Here is a 14,831-nt window from a genome sequence, read left to right as displayed (position 1 = left end):
TGATTCCAGATCAGGCTGGAGAGCTCAGGAGCTGCAGTGCTGGGAATGAAGGCTCCTTTGATGGAAGCACAGCCCTGAGAAGCCCAGAACAGAGCATTTCCAGCTCTGCATCACTCCCTGTGCAGGAGAGAGTTAACAAAGGAGGAAACAATCCTCTGGACAAAGGCAGGGAGGAAAATTCCATCAGTCCAGCCTGAGGAAGAGCAAGGGAGAGAGGGCAGCTGGAGGCTGGGCAAGCACTGCAGGGAGGTATCACCAGACACCTGCCCTGCTCCAGAGCTGTCCTGTAGGAGCTGGGTAGTGAGCAGTGTGGGAAATGAGGGGTGCAAGGTTAAAAGGATGACTGGCACAGTGCAGTGGGGTTTATGTCCTTCATCTCCAGCCTCCTCCTCCGCCTTTGTGGTTCCAGCAAACTGCTCTGTGGCATGAAGAGTTCATCTTCTGGGTGCTGCCCACCCCAGCCAAGTACAGGCAGCTCTTAAGCAGCAAGCAGAAATCCTTCCAGCTAATGGTGACAGGGAGGTGAAGCAGAGTGCCCCCAGTCCTCTGCCCACCAGCACAGCATCAGTGCTGTGGCCTCAGGATGTGTTCTAATGCCCCAGGCTCCCTAGCTTGCAAGGTAAGGGGCACCTCACCAACACAGCAGGTCTTGTGCCAAAGCCCTGGCAGGTGAGAGGGGCTCTGGACAGGGCAAGCAGTGTAAGGGTCAGCTGCAGACTCACAGAATCAGAGAAAGGGTTGGGTTGGAAGGGACCTCAAAGATCAGCCATGGGCAGGGACACCTCCCACCAGCCCAGCTTGCTCAAGGCCTCATCCAGCCTGGCCTGAAACACCTCCAGGCAGGAGGCAGCCACAGCCTCCCTGGGCAGCCTGTGCCAGAGGCTCCCCAGCCTCACTCTCAAGGATTTCTTCCTCTTCTCCACTCTCAGTCTCTCCTCTCCCAGCTCAAAGCCATTGTTCCTCAGCCTGGCACTCCCAGCCCTTGTCCAGAGTCCCTCCCCAGCTCTCCTGGAGCCCTTCAGGTACTGGAAGGTTGCTCTGAGGTCTCCCTGCAGCCTTCTCTTCTCCAGGCTGCACAGCCACAACTCTCCCAGCCTGTCCCCACAGGGGAGGTTCTGCAGCCCTCTGATCATCTCTGTGGCCTCCTCTGGACCCTCTCCATCAGCCCCAGGTCCTTCTTGTGCTGGGGGCAGCAGAGCTGGAGGCAGTGCTGCAAGTGGTGTCTGAGCAGAGCAGAGCAGAGGGGCAGAATCCCCTCCCTGTGCTGCTGCTCTCCCTGCTCTGGCTGCAGCTCAGCACTCAGCTGGCTCTGGGCTGCCAGGGACCACTGCTGGCTCCTGGGGAGTTTGTCACCGGCTGACACCCCCAAATCCTCCTCAAGACTCCTATTTCCCCCTAAAAATCAAGACCTAAGCAGACCCAGACTTTAATCTAACCTAGAAAACCCCCTGAGTCACTTCCCTGTTGATAAGAAAGCCAACACAAAGCCATGGCTTTGATGTGAAGACAGAGCTGTAGCCAGCACACCCCAGAAGGAACTCTAGTGCTGCTCAGTCAACTTGAAGCTGGTGCAGCTCTTCCCACCATCTCCTCAGGGAAGCAATTCTCCCACAGGAGTCACCATTCAAATCAGCCTTCCCAATCCCTGGTTGAACTGTGAAGAGATGGGTTTGTTGGTGCCAAGTGATTCAAGGGAAAGAGTCCTCCTGAAGCACAGCAGCAGCACTCTGGGGCTGCCAGGCTACCCCACGGAGGAGAAATGTTGTAGTTAGTGTAGAGAAGGTTTACCTCTGCCAATCAGTTCCACTGACAGATGACAGCATGAGAGAATGAAAGAGAAAGAATTACACACCAGAGAAACACAGTGGTTGAGAGTTGGGAAGGAAAGAGGCTCCAGCACACAACTGGAGGGGATAAACCAAAGCTGAAGAGAGGCAAACACCACCCTGCCTGCCCAGCCTGGCTGGAGCTGCTGCAGGGCAGAATCAGGAGCTACCTCCTCAGCCATTCCCATCTCATTGAATCACAGAATGGTCCAGGCTGGAAGGGACCTCCAAAAGCCATCCTGGCTGACCTCCCCACAGCCAGCAGGGACATCCTCCACCAGCCCAGGCTGCCAGTGGGATGCGGAGCAGCTCTCCCAGCCTGCCCCACACACCCTGCTGGGCAGGGCCCGTCTGGAGGCACCGAGCCCATGGCTGCTCTCTGCTTGGGCTCAGGCCTGCTGTCAGCTGCCCCTCCCCAGCACTCACCATGGCCCACTGCCTGGCTTTGATCCTCATCTGGTTGTAGCTGCGCTCCTCGGCGTACAGGGCGCCCATGAAGGCTCCGATGGAGGTCCCTCCGATCATGTCCACCGGGATGCCCGCCTCGATCAGCGCCCGGATGACCCCCACCTGGGAGCAGCCCCTGTGCAGGGACACAACGGCAAAGGCATCAGCAGACCAGCAGCCACTCACAGAGCACCAAGATGGGGGAGCCACCTCCTACAGGAGCACGGGTGTGGGCTGGCTGAGGGGCAGGCTATGGGCAGAGCCCCGGGGCCAGGCACAAGCAGGAGGGATGTGGGGATGATGGACGGGCTGCTTGGCCTGAAGAGCCAGAGAGGGCATTCTGCCCCTCTGCTCTGCCCAGGGGAGACCTCACCTGCAGTGCTGTGTGCACCTATGGGCCCCCCCCCAACACAGGAGAGACCTGGAGCTGGTGGAGCAGGTCCAGAAGAGGCCACAAAGGTGACCAGAGGGCTGGAGAACCTCTCCTCCAAAGACAGGCTGGGAGAGCTGGGGCTGTTCAGCCTGGAGAGGAGAAGGCTCCAGGGAGACCTCAGATCTGCATGTCAATATAAGGAAGGCTGGGGAGGGACTGTTCAGAAGGGGCTGTGGGGATAGGCCGAGGGGCAATGGTTTGACACTGGAGCAGGGCAGAGTTAGGTTGGACATCAGGAGGAACCTCTGCACAGGCTGGAGAGAGCCTGGAACAGGCTGCCCAGAGAGGTGGCTGAGGCCTCATCCCTGGAGACATTCAAGGTCAGATTCAGTGTGGCCCTGGGCAGCCTGATCCTGTTGGAGATGTCCCTGCTGAGTGCAGGGTGTTTGGAAAAGACAACCTTTGAGGCTCCCTCCCAACCTGCTGCAGTCTGTGAAATCTGCAACCAGGCTCTCCAAGGCCCCCAGGGAACATGGCTGACCCAGCCTGGCTTCAGGGAGAGGGGAAGCCAAGAGCCAGGAGCCAATGGAGAAGTCAATGTGGCTTTAAGGGAGCAGGGCATCAAAACCAGAATCAACTCAGGTTCCTCCTGAGCAGCCAAAGCCACCTGGATTCCAGAGACCTTTGCACAGGTTTCAGTGATTCTTCAAAGGAACTCAGCCAGCCTGGGGTCATGGGATGGGACCCTGCATGGATTAATGATGAGTGTGAAGATGGAGAGCAAAGAGCAAGAACAGACAAGGAGTGATGAGAAAGGTCTGCAGACAGACCTCTGGGAGAGGGGCAGATGAGGAAGCAGCACCTGAGGATGAGACAGATTCCTTCAGGTTCATGCATTCCTTGCTGCAGGAAGTGCAGAAGGAAGCTGGAGCCATGAGGGAGCTGAGTGATAGACAACAGATGAACCTCAGTGCTGATGCCCTGCAGCAATGAGCTCTGCACTAGCTGAGCTCACACTGAGAATCTGGAGCCACCGTGGATATCCTCTGAGAAGCATTAGCTGAGTGTTCAGGGCAAGTGCTAAAGACCAGGACAAGGCAGAAGATGGAAGGACACACAGCCAGGATGGCCAAACATCTGGAGAACTGCAAGCAAGCACTGAGAGAACGTAACACAACTGGAGTGACAGAATGGTAGGGGTGGGAAGGGGCCTCTGGAGATCATGGACACCCCTGACAAAGAAGGGTCACCCAGGAACACCTCCAGATGGGGCTGGAAAGTCTCCAGAGAAGGAGACTCCACAACCTCTCTGGGCAGCCTGCTCCAGGGCTCCCTCACAGGGAAGAAGTTTCTCCTCATGTTGAGGAGGAATGACACAGAGAAGCACAGCTTAGGCCACACCTGGAGTCCCGTGTCCAGTTCTGGACTCCTCAGTTTAGGAAGGACATTGAGAGGCTTGAAGGTGTCCAGAGAAGGGCAAGAAAGCTGGGGAGGGGTCTGGAGCACAGCCCTGTGAGGAGAGGCTGAGGGAGCTGGGGTTGCTTAGCCTGGAGAAGAGGAGGCTCAGGGGAGACCTCATTGCTCTCTCCAACTCCCTGAAGGGAGGTTGTAGCCAGGTGGGGGTTGGTCTCTTCTGCCAGGCAAGCAGCACCACAAAAAGAGGACACAGTCTCAAGCTGTGCCAGGGGAGGTTTAGGCTGGAGGTGAGGAGAAAGTTCTTCACTGAGAGAGTTGTTAGCCATTGGGATGTGCTGCCCAGGGAGGTGGTGGAGTCCCCATCCCTGGAGGTGTTCAAGAGGGGATTGGATGTGGCACTTGGGGCCATGGTTTAGTCATGAGGTCTGTGGTGCCAGGTTGGACTTGATGATCTTTGAGGTCTCTTCCAACCTTGGTGATACTGTGAGACTGTGAAAAGTTGACCAGGATATGGAAGCAGCATCACAAGAGAAGAAATCAAACCTGAATCTCTGACTGGGAAGACACACAGGGGAGAGACCAATGACATCAGCATGCAAGAAACTTCATGTGAAGGAAAGGATCCACACTCAGACATGTGCAGGGGAAGCACAAAGTGGACATGAAAAACTGGGAGTGCAACCTCGTGTTCAGGAAGCTCAGAACCTGTGCAGCATGTCAGAGAGGCAGTACTGAAGCAGCCACTGCTGCCCAGCATCAGAGAGTCATAGAATCACAGGATGGGTTGGGTTGGAAGGGACCTCAAAGCTCATCCAGTTCCAACCCCCTGCCATGGGCAGGGACACCTCCCACCAGCCCAGCTTGCTCAAGGCCTCATCCAGCCTGGCCTGAAACACCTCCAGGCAGGAGGCAGCCACAGCCTCCCTGGGCAGCCTGTGCCAGAGTCTCCCCACCATCACTGCAAAGAATTTCTTCCTCATCTCCAGTCTCCATCTCCCCTCTCCCAGCTCAAAGCCATTCCCCCTTGTCCTGGCACTCCCAGCCATTGCTGAGAGTCCCTTCCCAGCTCTAAGGGGGAGCAGCTCTAAGGTTGCTCTGAGGTCTCCCTGGGTCCTTCTCTTCTCCAGGCTGAACAGCCCCAACTCTCCCAGCCTGTCCCCACAGGGGAGGTTCTCAACCCTCTGATCAGCTTTGTGTCCTCCTCTGGACCCTCTCCATCAGCCCCAGGTCCTTCTTGTGCTGGGGGCCCCAGAGCTGGAGGCAGTGCTGCAGGTGGGGGCTGAGCAGAGCAGAGCAGAGGGGAAGATCTTATGAACATAAACTGCTCTTATAAGCAGCAAACCCTCCTGGGAGAGAGACCTCCCTCTGCCTGCCCACTCTGCAGCACCCCAGCAGCAACACAGCCACGAGCACTGGAGGCTGCCTGCCTCCTTACCATGGCCTCTGCCTTCACATCCTTTGTCCCTTTAACACCAAACCTGTCAGTCAGTTCACTCCAGCTGGACAGATGCTGGGCAGCCTCAGCCAGCCAGCAGTTCAACCTGACCTTTCCCCACCTTCATCCCATTTCTTCCCCCCCAGTTTGCTCTATTCCTGTCCTTTTTCCCCTTGCTGTTTACATCTATAAATACTTGCCAGCAGCTGCCCAGCCCACCCCAGGTGGCATCTGCCCAAGCTATGCCTAATGCATTCTTTCCATCTAAATAAATCCTCTCCAGCTGCTGAAATGCTTTGGGACAGGTTCTGGGTTGGAGTGGTGCAGATGACTTCAGTGACAGATCCCTGGCTGGTGTAATCCAAGAGCAGAAAAGGCCTCATTTAGTTTTCCCCTCCAAATTCTCCTTCCCCTGCCAGGTGGCCAAGAAGGCCAAGGGCATCCTGGCCTGCAGCAGGAAGAGTGTGGCCAGCAGGAGCAGGGAAGTCCTTGTGCCCTGTGCTCAGCTCTGCTTAGGCCACACCTTGAGTCCTGTGTCCAGTTCTGGGCTCCTCAGGTTAGGAAAGAGGTTGAGATGCTGGAAGGTGTCCAGAGAAGGGCAAGAAAGGTGGGGAGGGGTCTGGAGCACAGCCCTGTGAGGAGAGGCTGAGGGAGCTGGGGTTGCTTAGCCTGCAGAAGAGGAGGCTCAGGGGAGACCTCATTGCCCTCTACAACTACCTGAAAGGAAGTTGTAGCCAGGTGGGGGTTGGGCTCTTCTCCCAGGCAAGCAGCACCAGAACAAGAGGACACAGTCTCAAGCTGTGCCAGGGGAGGTTTAGGCTGGAGGTGAGGAGAAAGTTCTTCCCAGCAAGAGAGATTGGCCATTGGGATGTGCTGCCCAGGGAGGTGGTGGAGTCCCCATCCCTGGAGGTGTTCAGGGAAAGTGTGGCCATGGCACTTCAGGACAGGGTCCAGTGGCCATGGTGGTGTTGGGTAGATGGTTGGACCAGGAGCTCCTGGAGGTCTTTTCCAACCCACCCAGTTGCAGGGCTCTCTGCACCACCCTGGCACCTGAAGGACAGAGTTGGTCTTTTCCCCTCCCTGCTGCTTTAGGTCATCATTACCCCGCGGCACCACTACATGAAACTTCTCAGCTCCTCACAGCTGGTTCTCTCTTGGCCACTCCTTGGCAGCTGCAGCATCCACAAACACAGGCAGGCTGCCAGGGCAGCTGTGTGCCAGAGCTGTGTGCCAGAGCCGTGTGTCAGGGCTGTGCCAGGGCTGTGCCAGGCAGCACACGGCCAGAAGCCAGCAGCTTGCCGCTGGCACCACAGACAGCTGCTGGGGGCAGCTCTGCTGCTCCAGCTCCAGAGCAAAAGACACTGCAGCCAGGAGTGGGAGTGCAAAACAACCCCAGGGGGCTTGCACTTGTTGTGACAACAGGGCCAGCTCCAGAGGGGACCTGCCTGCTTGGGGGCACATGTGACAAAGGGCAAAGGGGAAAAGGGCCTGGGGGTCCTAGGGGATGGGAGGCTGACGAGGAGGCAGCAATGTGCTCTGGTGGCCAGGAAGGCCAAGGGCATCTTGAGGTGGATTGAAAGAGCTATGGTCAGTAGGTCAGAGAGATTCTCCTCCCCCTCTCCTCTGCCCTGCTGAGGCCACAGCTGGAATATTGTGTCCACTTCTGGGGCCCTCAGGTCAAGAAGGACCTCAGGGAACTACCTGAGAGAGTCCAGCACAGAGCCACAGAGCTGCTGCAGGCAGTGGAACATCTTCCTCATGAGCAGAGCCTGAGGGAGCTGAGGGCTCTGGAGCTTGGAGAGCAGGAGCCTGAGGGTGACCTCACTGCTGGTGATGAAGCTGTGCAGGGTGAGTGCCCAGAGGCTGGGGCCAGGCTCTGCTGGGGGATGCCCAATGCCAGCACAAGGGGCAGTGGTGGAAGCTGAGGCAGAGGAAGTGCCATGGAAACAGGAGGAAGAGTTTTGTCCCTGTGAGGGTGGCAGAGCCCTGGAGCAGGCTGCCCAGGGGGGTTGTGGAGTCTCCCTCTCTGGAGATATTCCAAACCCTCATGGATGTGTTCCTGTCTGAGCTGGGTGACCCTGCTCTGGCAGGGGGTTGGACTGGCTGAGCTTTGGAGGTCCCTTCTAGCCCCTAACACTCTGTGATTCTGTGAGGAGCAAGAGGAGCACAACTGAGCCAATGCTGCACATACACATCAGCACCAGAGCTCTCACATGGAGCAGAGGGGGAAACTGGGGAGAATCTCTGGCTACCTGGCTGACAGAGAGCTGAAGGTCACTTACTCTGAGGTAAGGAGGACCAGGGGAGCCCATCTGGATGGGCAGAGGAGAGTCTCAGGTCAGGGAGGCACAGCGTGCTGCTGGAGCTCACACCCCAGAGCTGCCTGAGAGTGCAGCTGGATGGAGAACTTCCCTGCAGAAGGCCTGGCCCTGGGACACTGACAAGAGTCCTGGCACCAAGGACAAGTGACCCAGGAGATTACTTTCAACCAATCTGCAGCAGGACCTAAAGATTTGCCCAAGAAGGGCAGAGTCTCTGTTAACAAAACCTCTTTCCTCTTGCACATCACTCCCTAGGACCAGGCTGATCAATTAGTGCCCTCTGCAGAGAGAGCAGAAAAGGCTCCAAGCAGGTGGAGGAAGAGCTGGAAACGAGCCAGGCTCCATCCTCAGCCCTGCCCCTGCCTCACAGCCTGGCCTGAGCAAGGCAAGTCCTGGGCTGCTCTGTTCATCAGGTGCCCCAAAGCACCACTGACTGCACACTGCTCACCAGACTCCTGCTCAGTGGGGTTCACAAGCCTCCAAAGCAGTGCTGGGCTGCTTAAACTCCAAGCACCATGTCTTCTGTGCTGCTCACCACACAATGGTAGTGGTTGGAAGGTACCTGCAGAAATCATCCAGTCCAAACCCCTGCCAGAGCAGGATCACCCAGGGCAGGGCACACAGGAGCACATCCAGGCAGGTTTTGAAAGGCTCCAGGGAAGGAGACTCCACAACCTCTCTGGGCAGCCTGCTCCAGGGCTCCAGCACCCTCACACCAAACAACTTTCTCCTCCTGTTCAGATGGAACCTCCTGGGTTCCAGTTTGTGCCCAGTGCCCCTGGTCCTGTCCCTGGGCACCACTGAGCAGAGTCTGGCCCCAGCCTCTTGCCCCCCAGCCTTTGTCTCTTGCTGAGCATTGCTCAGCTCCCCTCTGGGGATGCTCTTCTCCAGGCTCTCTGGGCAGACTGCTCCAGGACCCCAGCATCTCTGTAGCCTCTGTTGGACTCTCTGCAGTAGTTCCCTGTCTCTGCTGAACTGGGGAGCCCAGAGAAGGGCAAGAAAGCTGGGGAGGGGTCTGGAGCACAGCCCTGTGAGGAGAGGCTGAGGGAGCCGGGGTCGCTTAGCCTGGAGAAGAGGAGGCTCAGGAGAGACCTTCTTGCTCCAGCACTCTCACAACAAAGAATTTTCTTCTCATGTTGAGGTGGAACTCCCTGGGTTCCAGCTTGTCCCTGTTGTCCCCTATCCTATCACTGGGCACCACCCAAAAGAGCCTGGCCCCTTCATCCTGACCCTCAGCTGTTGATAGACATTGATCTGATCCCCTCTCAGCCTTCTCTTCTCCAGACTAACCAGCCCCAGGGCTCTCCTCAGTCTTTCTTCACAGCAGAGATGTTCAATTCACCATCCTCATTAATCATCCTCATTAATGGTCACAAATAAACAGCCACAACCCAGGGAGAGGAGCTGGGGGGGGTTGAAGATGTGCTGCCTCAAACCAACCCAACACAGCAAGCAGAGAGCTGAGCCTCTCAGGCAGGAAAATTCCTGCTCCTGAAACAAGCCCTGGCTTCCATCCCTGGGGAAAAGCAGCTGGCATGTGACTGCCATGCAGGAAGGCCAGAGCAGGAGTGACCAAAGGAGAGCTCTGCTGGGAGCCTGGCAGAGGTGGGCTCGGCACGTGCCAGCCGCAGTGCCCGGGATGTGGCTCCGGGACACAGGCTGAGATCGCTCTGGGCTCGGGTCAGGGGGCTGAGGAGAGCACAGCTCACACAAAAGCAGCCCCTGCATCGATAGTTTCCCTGCCAGCCACATTCAGCACTTCAACAGGACACTGCCTGTCAGCTGAGAAGGAATAAAGACCATCCCATGGGGGCACTGGGAGAGTAGAGTAGAGTAGAGTAGAGTAGAGTAGAGTAGAGTAGAGTAGACCAGACCAGACCAGACCAGGTTGGAAGAGACCTTCAAGATCATCACATCCAACCCATCAACCAATCCAACACCACCTAAACAACTAACCCATGGCACCAAGCACCCCATCAAGTCTCCTCCTGAACACCTCCAGGGATGGGGACTCCACCACCTCCCTGGGCAGCACATTCCAATGGCCAATCTCTCTCTCTGTATAGAACTTCTTCCTAACATCCAGTCTGAACCTCCCCTGGCACAGCCTGAGACTGTGTCCTCTTGTTCTGGTGCTGGCTGCCTGGGAGAAGAGACCAACCCCCACCTGGCTACAACCTCCCTGCAGGGAGCTGGAGAGAGCAAGAAGGTCTCCCCTGAGCCTCCTCTTCTCCAGGCTAAGCAACCCCAGCTCCCTCAGCCTCTCCTCACAGGGCTGTGCTCCAGACCCCTCCCCAGCTTTCTTGCCCTTCTCTGGACACCTTCCAGCAAGTCAACCTCCTTCCTAAACTGAGGAGCCCAGAACTGGACACAGGACTCAAGGTGCGGCCTAACCAGTGCTGAGCACAGGGCACAAGGACTTCCCTGCTCCTGCTGGCCACACTCTTCCTGATGCAGGCCAGGATGCCCTTGGCCTTCTTGGCCACCTGGGCACACTGCAGGCTCATGTTCAGCCTACCATCAACCAGCACCCCCAGGTCCCTCTCTGCCTGGCTGCGACACTGCTGTTCCCCTGTGACCAGCCCAGCAGTGAGACTGCAGCTGGATCCTGCTGCACATCTCCGAAGTCCATTTCAGATTCAGAAAGGAAGAGAAAAATACAGGTCAGGCACTCAGCCTCCCCAGCAGACTTCTCTTCTCCTAAGAGCCTCCTCAGGATGAAGGCAATCCCTCTGCAGGCACTGGAGATGCCGTTCGACAGCATCGTAGAATGGGTTGGGTTGGGTTGGAAGGGAGCTCCAAAGCTCATCCAGCCCAACCCCCCTGCACTCAGCAGGGACATCCCCCACTAGATCAGGCTGCCCAGAGCCCTGGCCAGCCTCACCTTGAATATCTCCAGGGATGAGGCCCCAGGCAGCTCTCTGGGCAACGTTTCTTTGCTTAAGGAGAGGATTAAGGTCATAGCTGTGGCAGAGCTCTGCCATGTCTGCAACCACAGCAGGACACAGGGCTTGCTGCAGCCCTTTCTGGTGTAGCACAGGAGGAAGAGAAACAAAGAAATTGCCAAGGGGACTCAAGCAAGTTCCACAAGAGTCTGACAAACCTGAGCAAAGCCTTTGACCCCACCTGGAGTCCTGCCTCCAGTTCTGGAGCCCCTATTGCAAGAGGGATCTGGAGGTGCTGGAAGGTGTCCAGAGCAGGGCCAGGAGGATGAGCAGAGGGCTGGAGCTGCTCTGCTGTGAGGACAGACTGAAGGAGTTGGGGCTGTTCAGTCTGGAGAAGAGAAGGCTCCCAGGTGACCTCATTGTGGCCTTGCAGGATCTGAAGGGGGCTACAGGAAGGCTGGGGAGGGACTGCTCAGGATCTCAGGCAGTGATAGGACTAGGGGGAATGGAATGAAGCTGGAGGTGGGGAGATTGAGGCTGGAGGGGAGGAGGAAGTTCTTCCCCATGAGAGTGGTGAAGCCCTGGAATGGGTTGTGCAGGGAGGTGGTTGGGGCCCTGTCCCTGGAGGTGTTTAAGGCCAGGCTGGATGAGGCTGTGGCCAGGCTGATCTAGTGTGGGGTGTCCCTGCCCATGGCAGGGGGGTTGGAACTGGCTGATCCCTGTGGTCCCTTCCAACCCTGACTGATTCTATGATACTATGATACTACTATGAAACCTGGGTGAAGCCAGCAGCACAACCTGAAAACTCCAAAGAAGCAAAGCTATACAAACAAACCCAGCCTGGACTCAAAGCACCTTAGGAGCAGGTGTTAGATCCCAGATGGCTGTGTCCTTGCTAGCTCCAGCTCAGGGAAGTGCAGGAGTGGTCTTGGGCAACAGTGCCCCCAACACTGCTCTGAAAGCCCTAGAAACAGGCTGAGAGTGCCTGAGCTTCCAGCACAGGGGAATGGAGAGCACACCCTGGAACCACCAGGTATGGTCTGGGGGCTCACCTGCACCTCTTGGACTGTGACCACAGAATCCCAGCAGGTTGGGGCACCCACAGCAGCTTGCCCAGGAGCACAATGCCCAGGGGGAGTTGGAAGCTCTCCACACAAGGAGACTCCACAACCTCTCTGGGCAGCCTGCTCCAGGCCTCCAGCAGCCTCACACCAAAGAAGTTTCTCCTCCTGCTCAGATGGAACCTCCTGGGTTCCAGTTTGTGCCCCCTGCCCCTTGTCCTGTCCCTGGGCACCACTGAGCAGAGTCTGGCCCCAGCCTCTTGCCCCCCACAGATCCTTTAGCTCTTGCTGAGCATTGATCAGCTCCCCTCCGGGGCTGCCTTCTCCAGGCTCTCAGCCCCAGGGGCTCTCAGCCTTTGCTTCTCACAGAGCTGCTCCAGGCCCTCAGCATCTCTGTGGCCTCCACTGGACTCTCTCAGGTAGTTCCCTGCCTCTCTTCAACTGGGGAGTCCAGAACTGGACCCAGTACTGCAGCTGTGGCCTCACCAGGGCAGTGTAAAGTACTGCAGCTAGGAGAGCAGGCAGCACAGCAGCAATCTCTTACCAGCTTGGGCAGGACAAGAGTGTCCTGTCCCTGGGCACCACTGAGCAGAGTCTGGCCCCATCCTCTCACTCCCCAGCCTTTAGCTAGTGATTATTTCAGTCTTCTCCAAGCTAAAAAGCTCAATCCTGGCATCTGCAGACTCAGGGTGGTCACTGGAGCAGGGGGTCTCAGACTATCAGATGGAGCTGGAGCTGCTGCAGAACTGCTCCCTGAATGACAGAGCTGCTGGTGGTGGTGGCAGAGACTTGTCAGAGTCATTCTGGAGCTGCTCATTGTACTGGGGCTTGGGGAAATGGGATGTCACTGAAGTGAAGTGCCATAGAGAGAGGTATCTGAAATGTGCCATGCAGAGAGCTGTTATCTGTTGTTACCTATTTCAGCAGCAGCAGGTTTGGGTTTGTGTTGTGCTGCTGCTGCTGAGGGGCACAGACAGAGGCTTAGAAATCAAACAAATGTACAAATTGCAACTCTATTGTCCCCCACTTGGCACCTTCAATCCTGTGCAGCTGCACCAAGACATGCAAACACCCCTCTGAAACCCAGTCAGGCTCTGATCTCGCCAGTGACATCATTTCCCACCTCCCCTGACCATAAAAGTTGGCAGCCTCATCAATCTGCAAGACTAATGATGACAGCACTCATCTGTCAGCTCAGCTAACACAAACCAGCCTCCTGCATTCCTGCTCCTGCTGCTCTGCCCCTGCACTCAGAAGGAAGTTCCCAATCTGGGCAGTGTCTAATTAATCAAACCCCATCTCTAAGATAGACAGTGGAAATAATCCCACATTACTGGGTTCTCATCCCAACATCGAACTATCCACAGGGACAGATGGGCAGGGGCCAACAGGATGGCATTCAACAAGTCCAAGTGCCAGGAGCTGCACTTCGGCCACAACAACCCCAGGCAGAGCTACAGGCTGGGGGCCGAGTGGCTGAGAGCAGCCAGGCAGAGAGGGACCTGGGGGTGCTGGTTGATAGTAGGCTGAACATGAGCCAGCAGTGTGCCCAGGCAGCCAAGAGGGCTAATGGCATCCTGGTCTGCAACAGGAACAGTGTGGCCAGCAGGAGCAGGGAAGTCCTTGTGCCCTGTGCTCAGCACTGCCTAGGCCACACCTTGAGTCATAGTATCACAGTAGCAGCCAGGGTTGGAAGGGACCACAAGGATCAGCCAGTTCCAACCCCCCTGCCATGGCCAGGGACACCCCACACTAGATCAGCCTGCCCAGAGCCTCATCCAGCCTGGCCTTAAACACCTCCAGGGACAGGGCCCCAACCACCTCCCTGCACAACCCATTCCAGGGCTTCACCACTCTCATGGGGAAGAACTTCCTCCTCCCCTCCAGCCTCAATCTCCCCACCTCCAGCTTCATTCCATTCCCCCTAGTCCTATCACTGCCTGAGATCCTGAGCAGTCCCTCCCCAGCCTTTCTGTAGCCCCCTTCAGATCCTGGAAGGCCACAATGAGGTCACCTGGGAGCCTTCTCTTCTTCAGTCTGTCCTCACAGGAGAGGTGCTGCAGCCCTCTGCTCATCCTTGTGGCCCTGCTCTGGACACCTTCCAGAGTCCTGTGTCCAGTTCTGGGCTCCTCAGTTCAAGAAGGACACTGAGAGACTTGAAGGTATGCAGAGAAGGGCAAGAAAGCTGGGGAGGGGTCTGGAGCACAGCCCTGTGAGGAGAGGCTGAGGGAGCTGGGGTTGCTTAGCCTGCAGAAGAGGAGGCTCAGGGGAGACCTTCTTGCTCTCTCCAACTCCCTGCAGGGAGGTTGTAGCCAGGTGGGGGTTGGTCTCTTCTCCCAGGCAACCAGCACCAGAACAAGAGGACACAGTCTCAAGCTGTGCCAGGGGAGGTTTAGGCTGGAGGTGAGGAGAAAGTTCTTCCCAGCAAGAGAGATTGGCCATGGGAATGTGCTGCCCAGGGAGAAGACCCTTGAGATCATCAGGTCCAACCACTAACCCTACTCTACCAAGTTCACCACTAAGCCATATGCCCAAGCACCACATCTAAACAGCCTTTAAACACCTCCAGGGATGGTGACTCAACCACCTTCCTGGGCAGCCTCTTCCAGTGCTTGGCCATACTGAGAGTGAAAAAGGGCTCAGCCTAAACCTACCCAGGTGCAGCCTGAGGCCATTCCCTCTTGTGCTGTCACTTGGGGGTTGGTGTAGATGACCTTCAGAGGTCCCTTCCAACCCAAACCATTCTATGATTGCAATTACCTGTGAGTAGAGACCAGCACCTACCTCTCTCTGTTGTCCTTTCAGGTAGTTGTAGAGGGTGATAAGGTCTCCCCTCAGCCTCCTCTTCCTCAGCCTGAAGAGTCCTTCCCAGCAGCTGCCCTGAAGGCAGCTTTCTCCCCTCTACTGCCCATTTTTAAACCCCTCCTCAAATACTCACAGATGGATCCAGCCACTGAATCCTTCCTGCCTGCCCCTCCACCAGCAACAGCCTTGTGTCATCCTCCCACTTCCCTTTGCCCTCTCAGCTTCCCACCAGCTCCTTAAGTCAGAGCCCAGAAGCCATCTT

At 56.8% G+C, this 14,831-nt stretch overlaps 1 protein-coding gene across 1 annotated transcript in view; it reads right to left on the bottom strand.

Annotated features, from left to right (window-relative positions):
- LOC137461250 (patatin-like phospholipase domain-containing protein 7) overlaps window positions 1-14,831 on the bottom strand; it is a gene marked incomplete at both ends in the record, with an annotated part of 42,014 nt that overhangs the window by 11,839 nt on the left and 15,344 nt on the right. The window contains one exon of the mRNA XM_068171064.1: window positions 2,253-2,409. Coding sequence (XP_068027165.1) covers window positions 2,253-2,409 — 157 coding nt within the window. The remainder of the gene's footprint in view (window positions 1-2,252; window positions 2,410-14,831) is intronic.

Source organism: Melanerpes formicivorus, unplaced genomic scaffold (assembly GCF_026170545.1).
Source record: "Melanerpes formicivorus ecotype bairdi unplaced genomic scaffold, bMelFor1.0.p_v2 SCAF_1496, whole genome shotgun sequence".
Lineage (NCBI taxonomy): Eukaryota > Metazoa > Chordata > Aves > Piciformes > Picidae > Melanerpes > Melanerpes formicivorus.
This window is presented reverse-complemented; position numbering and strand designations above follow the sequence as displayed.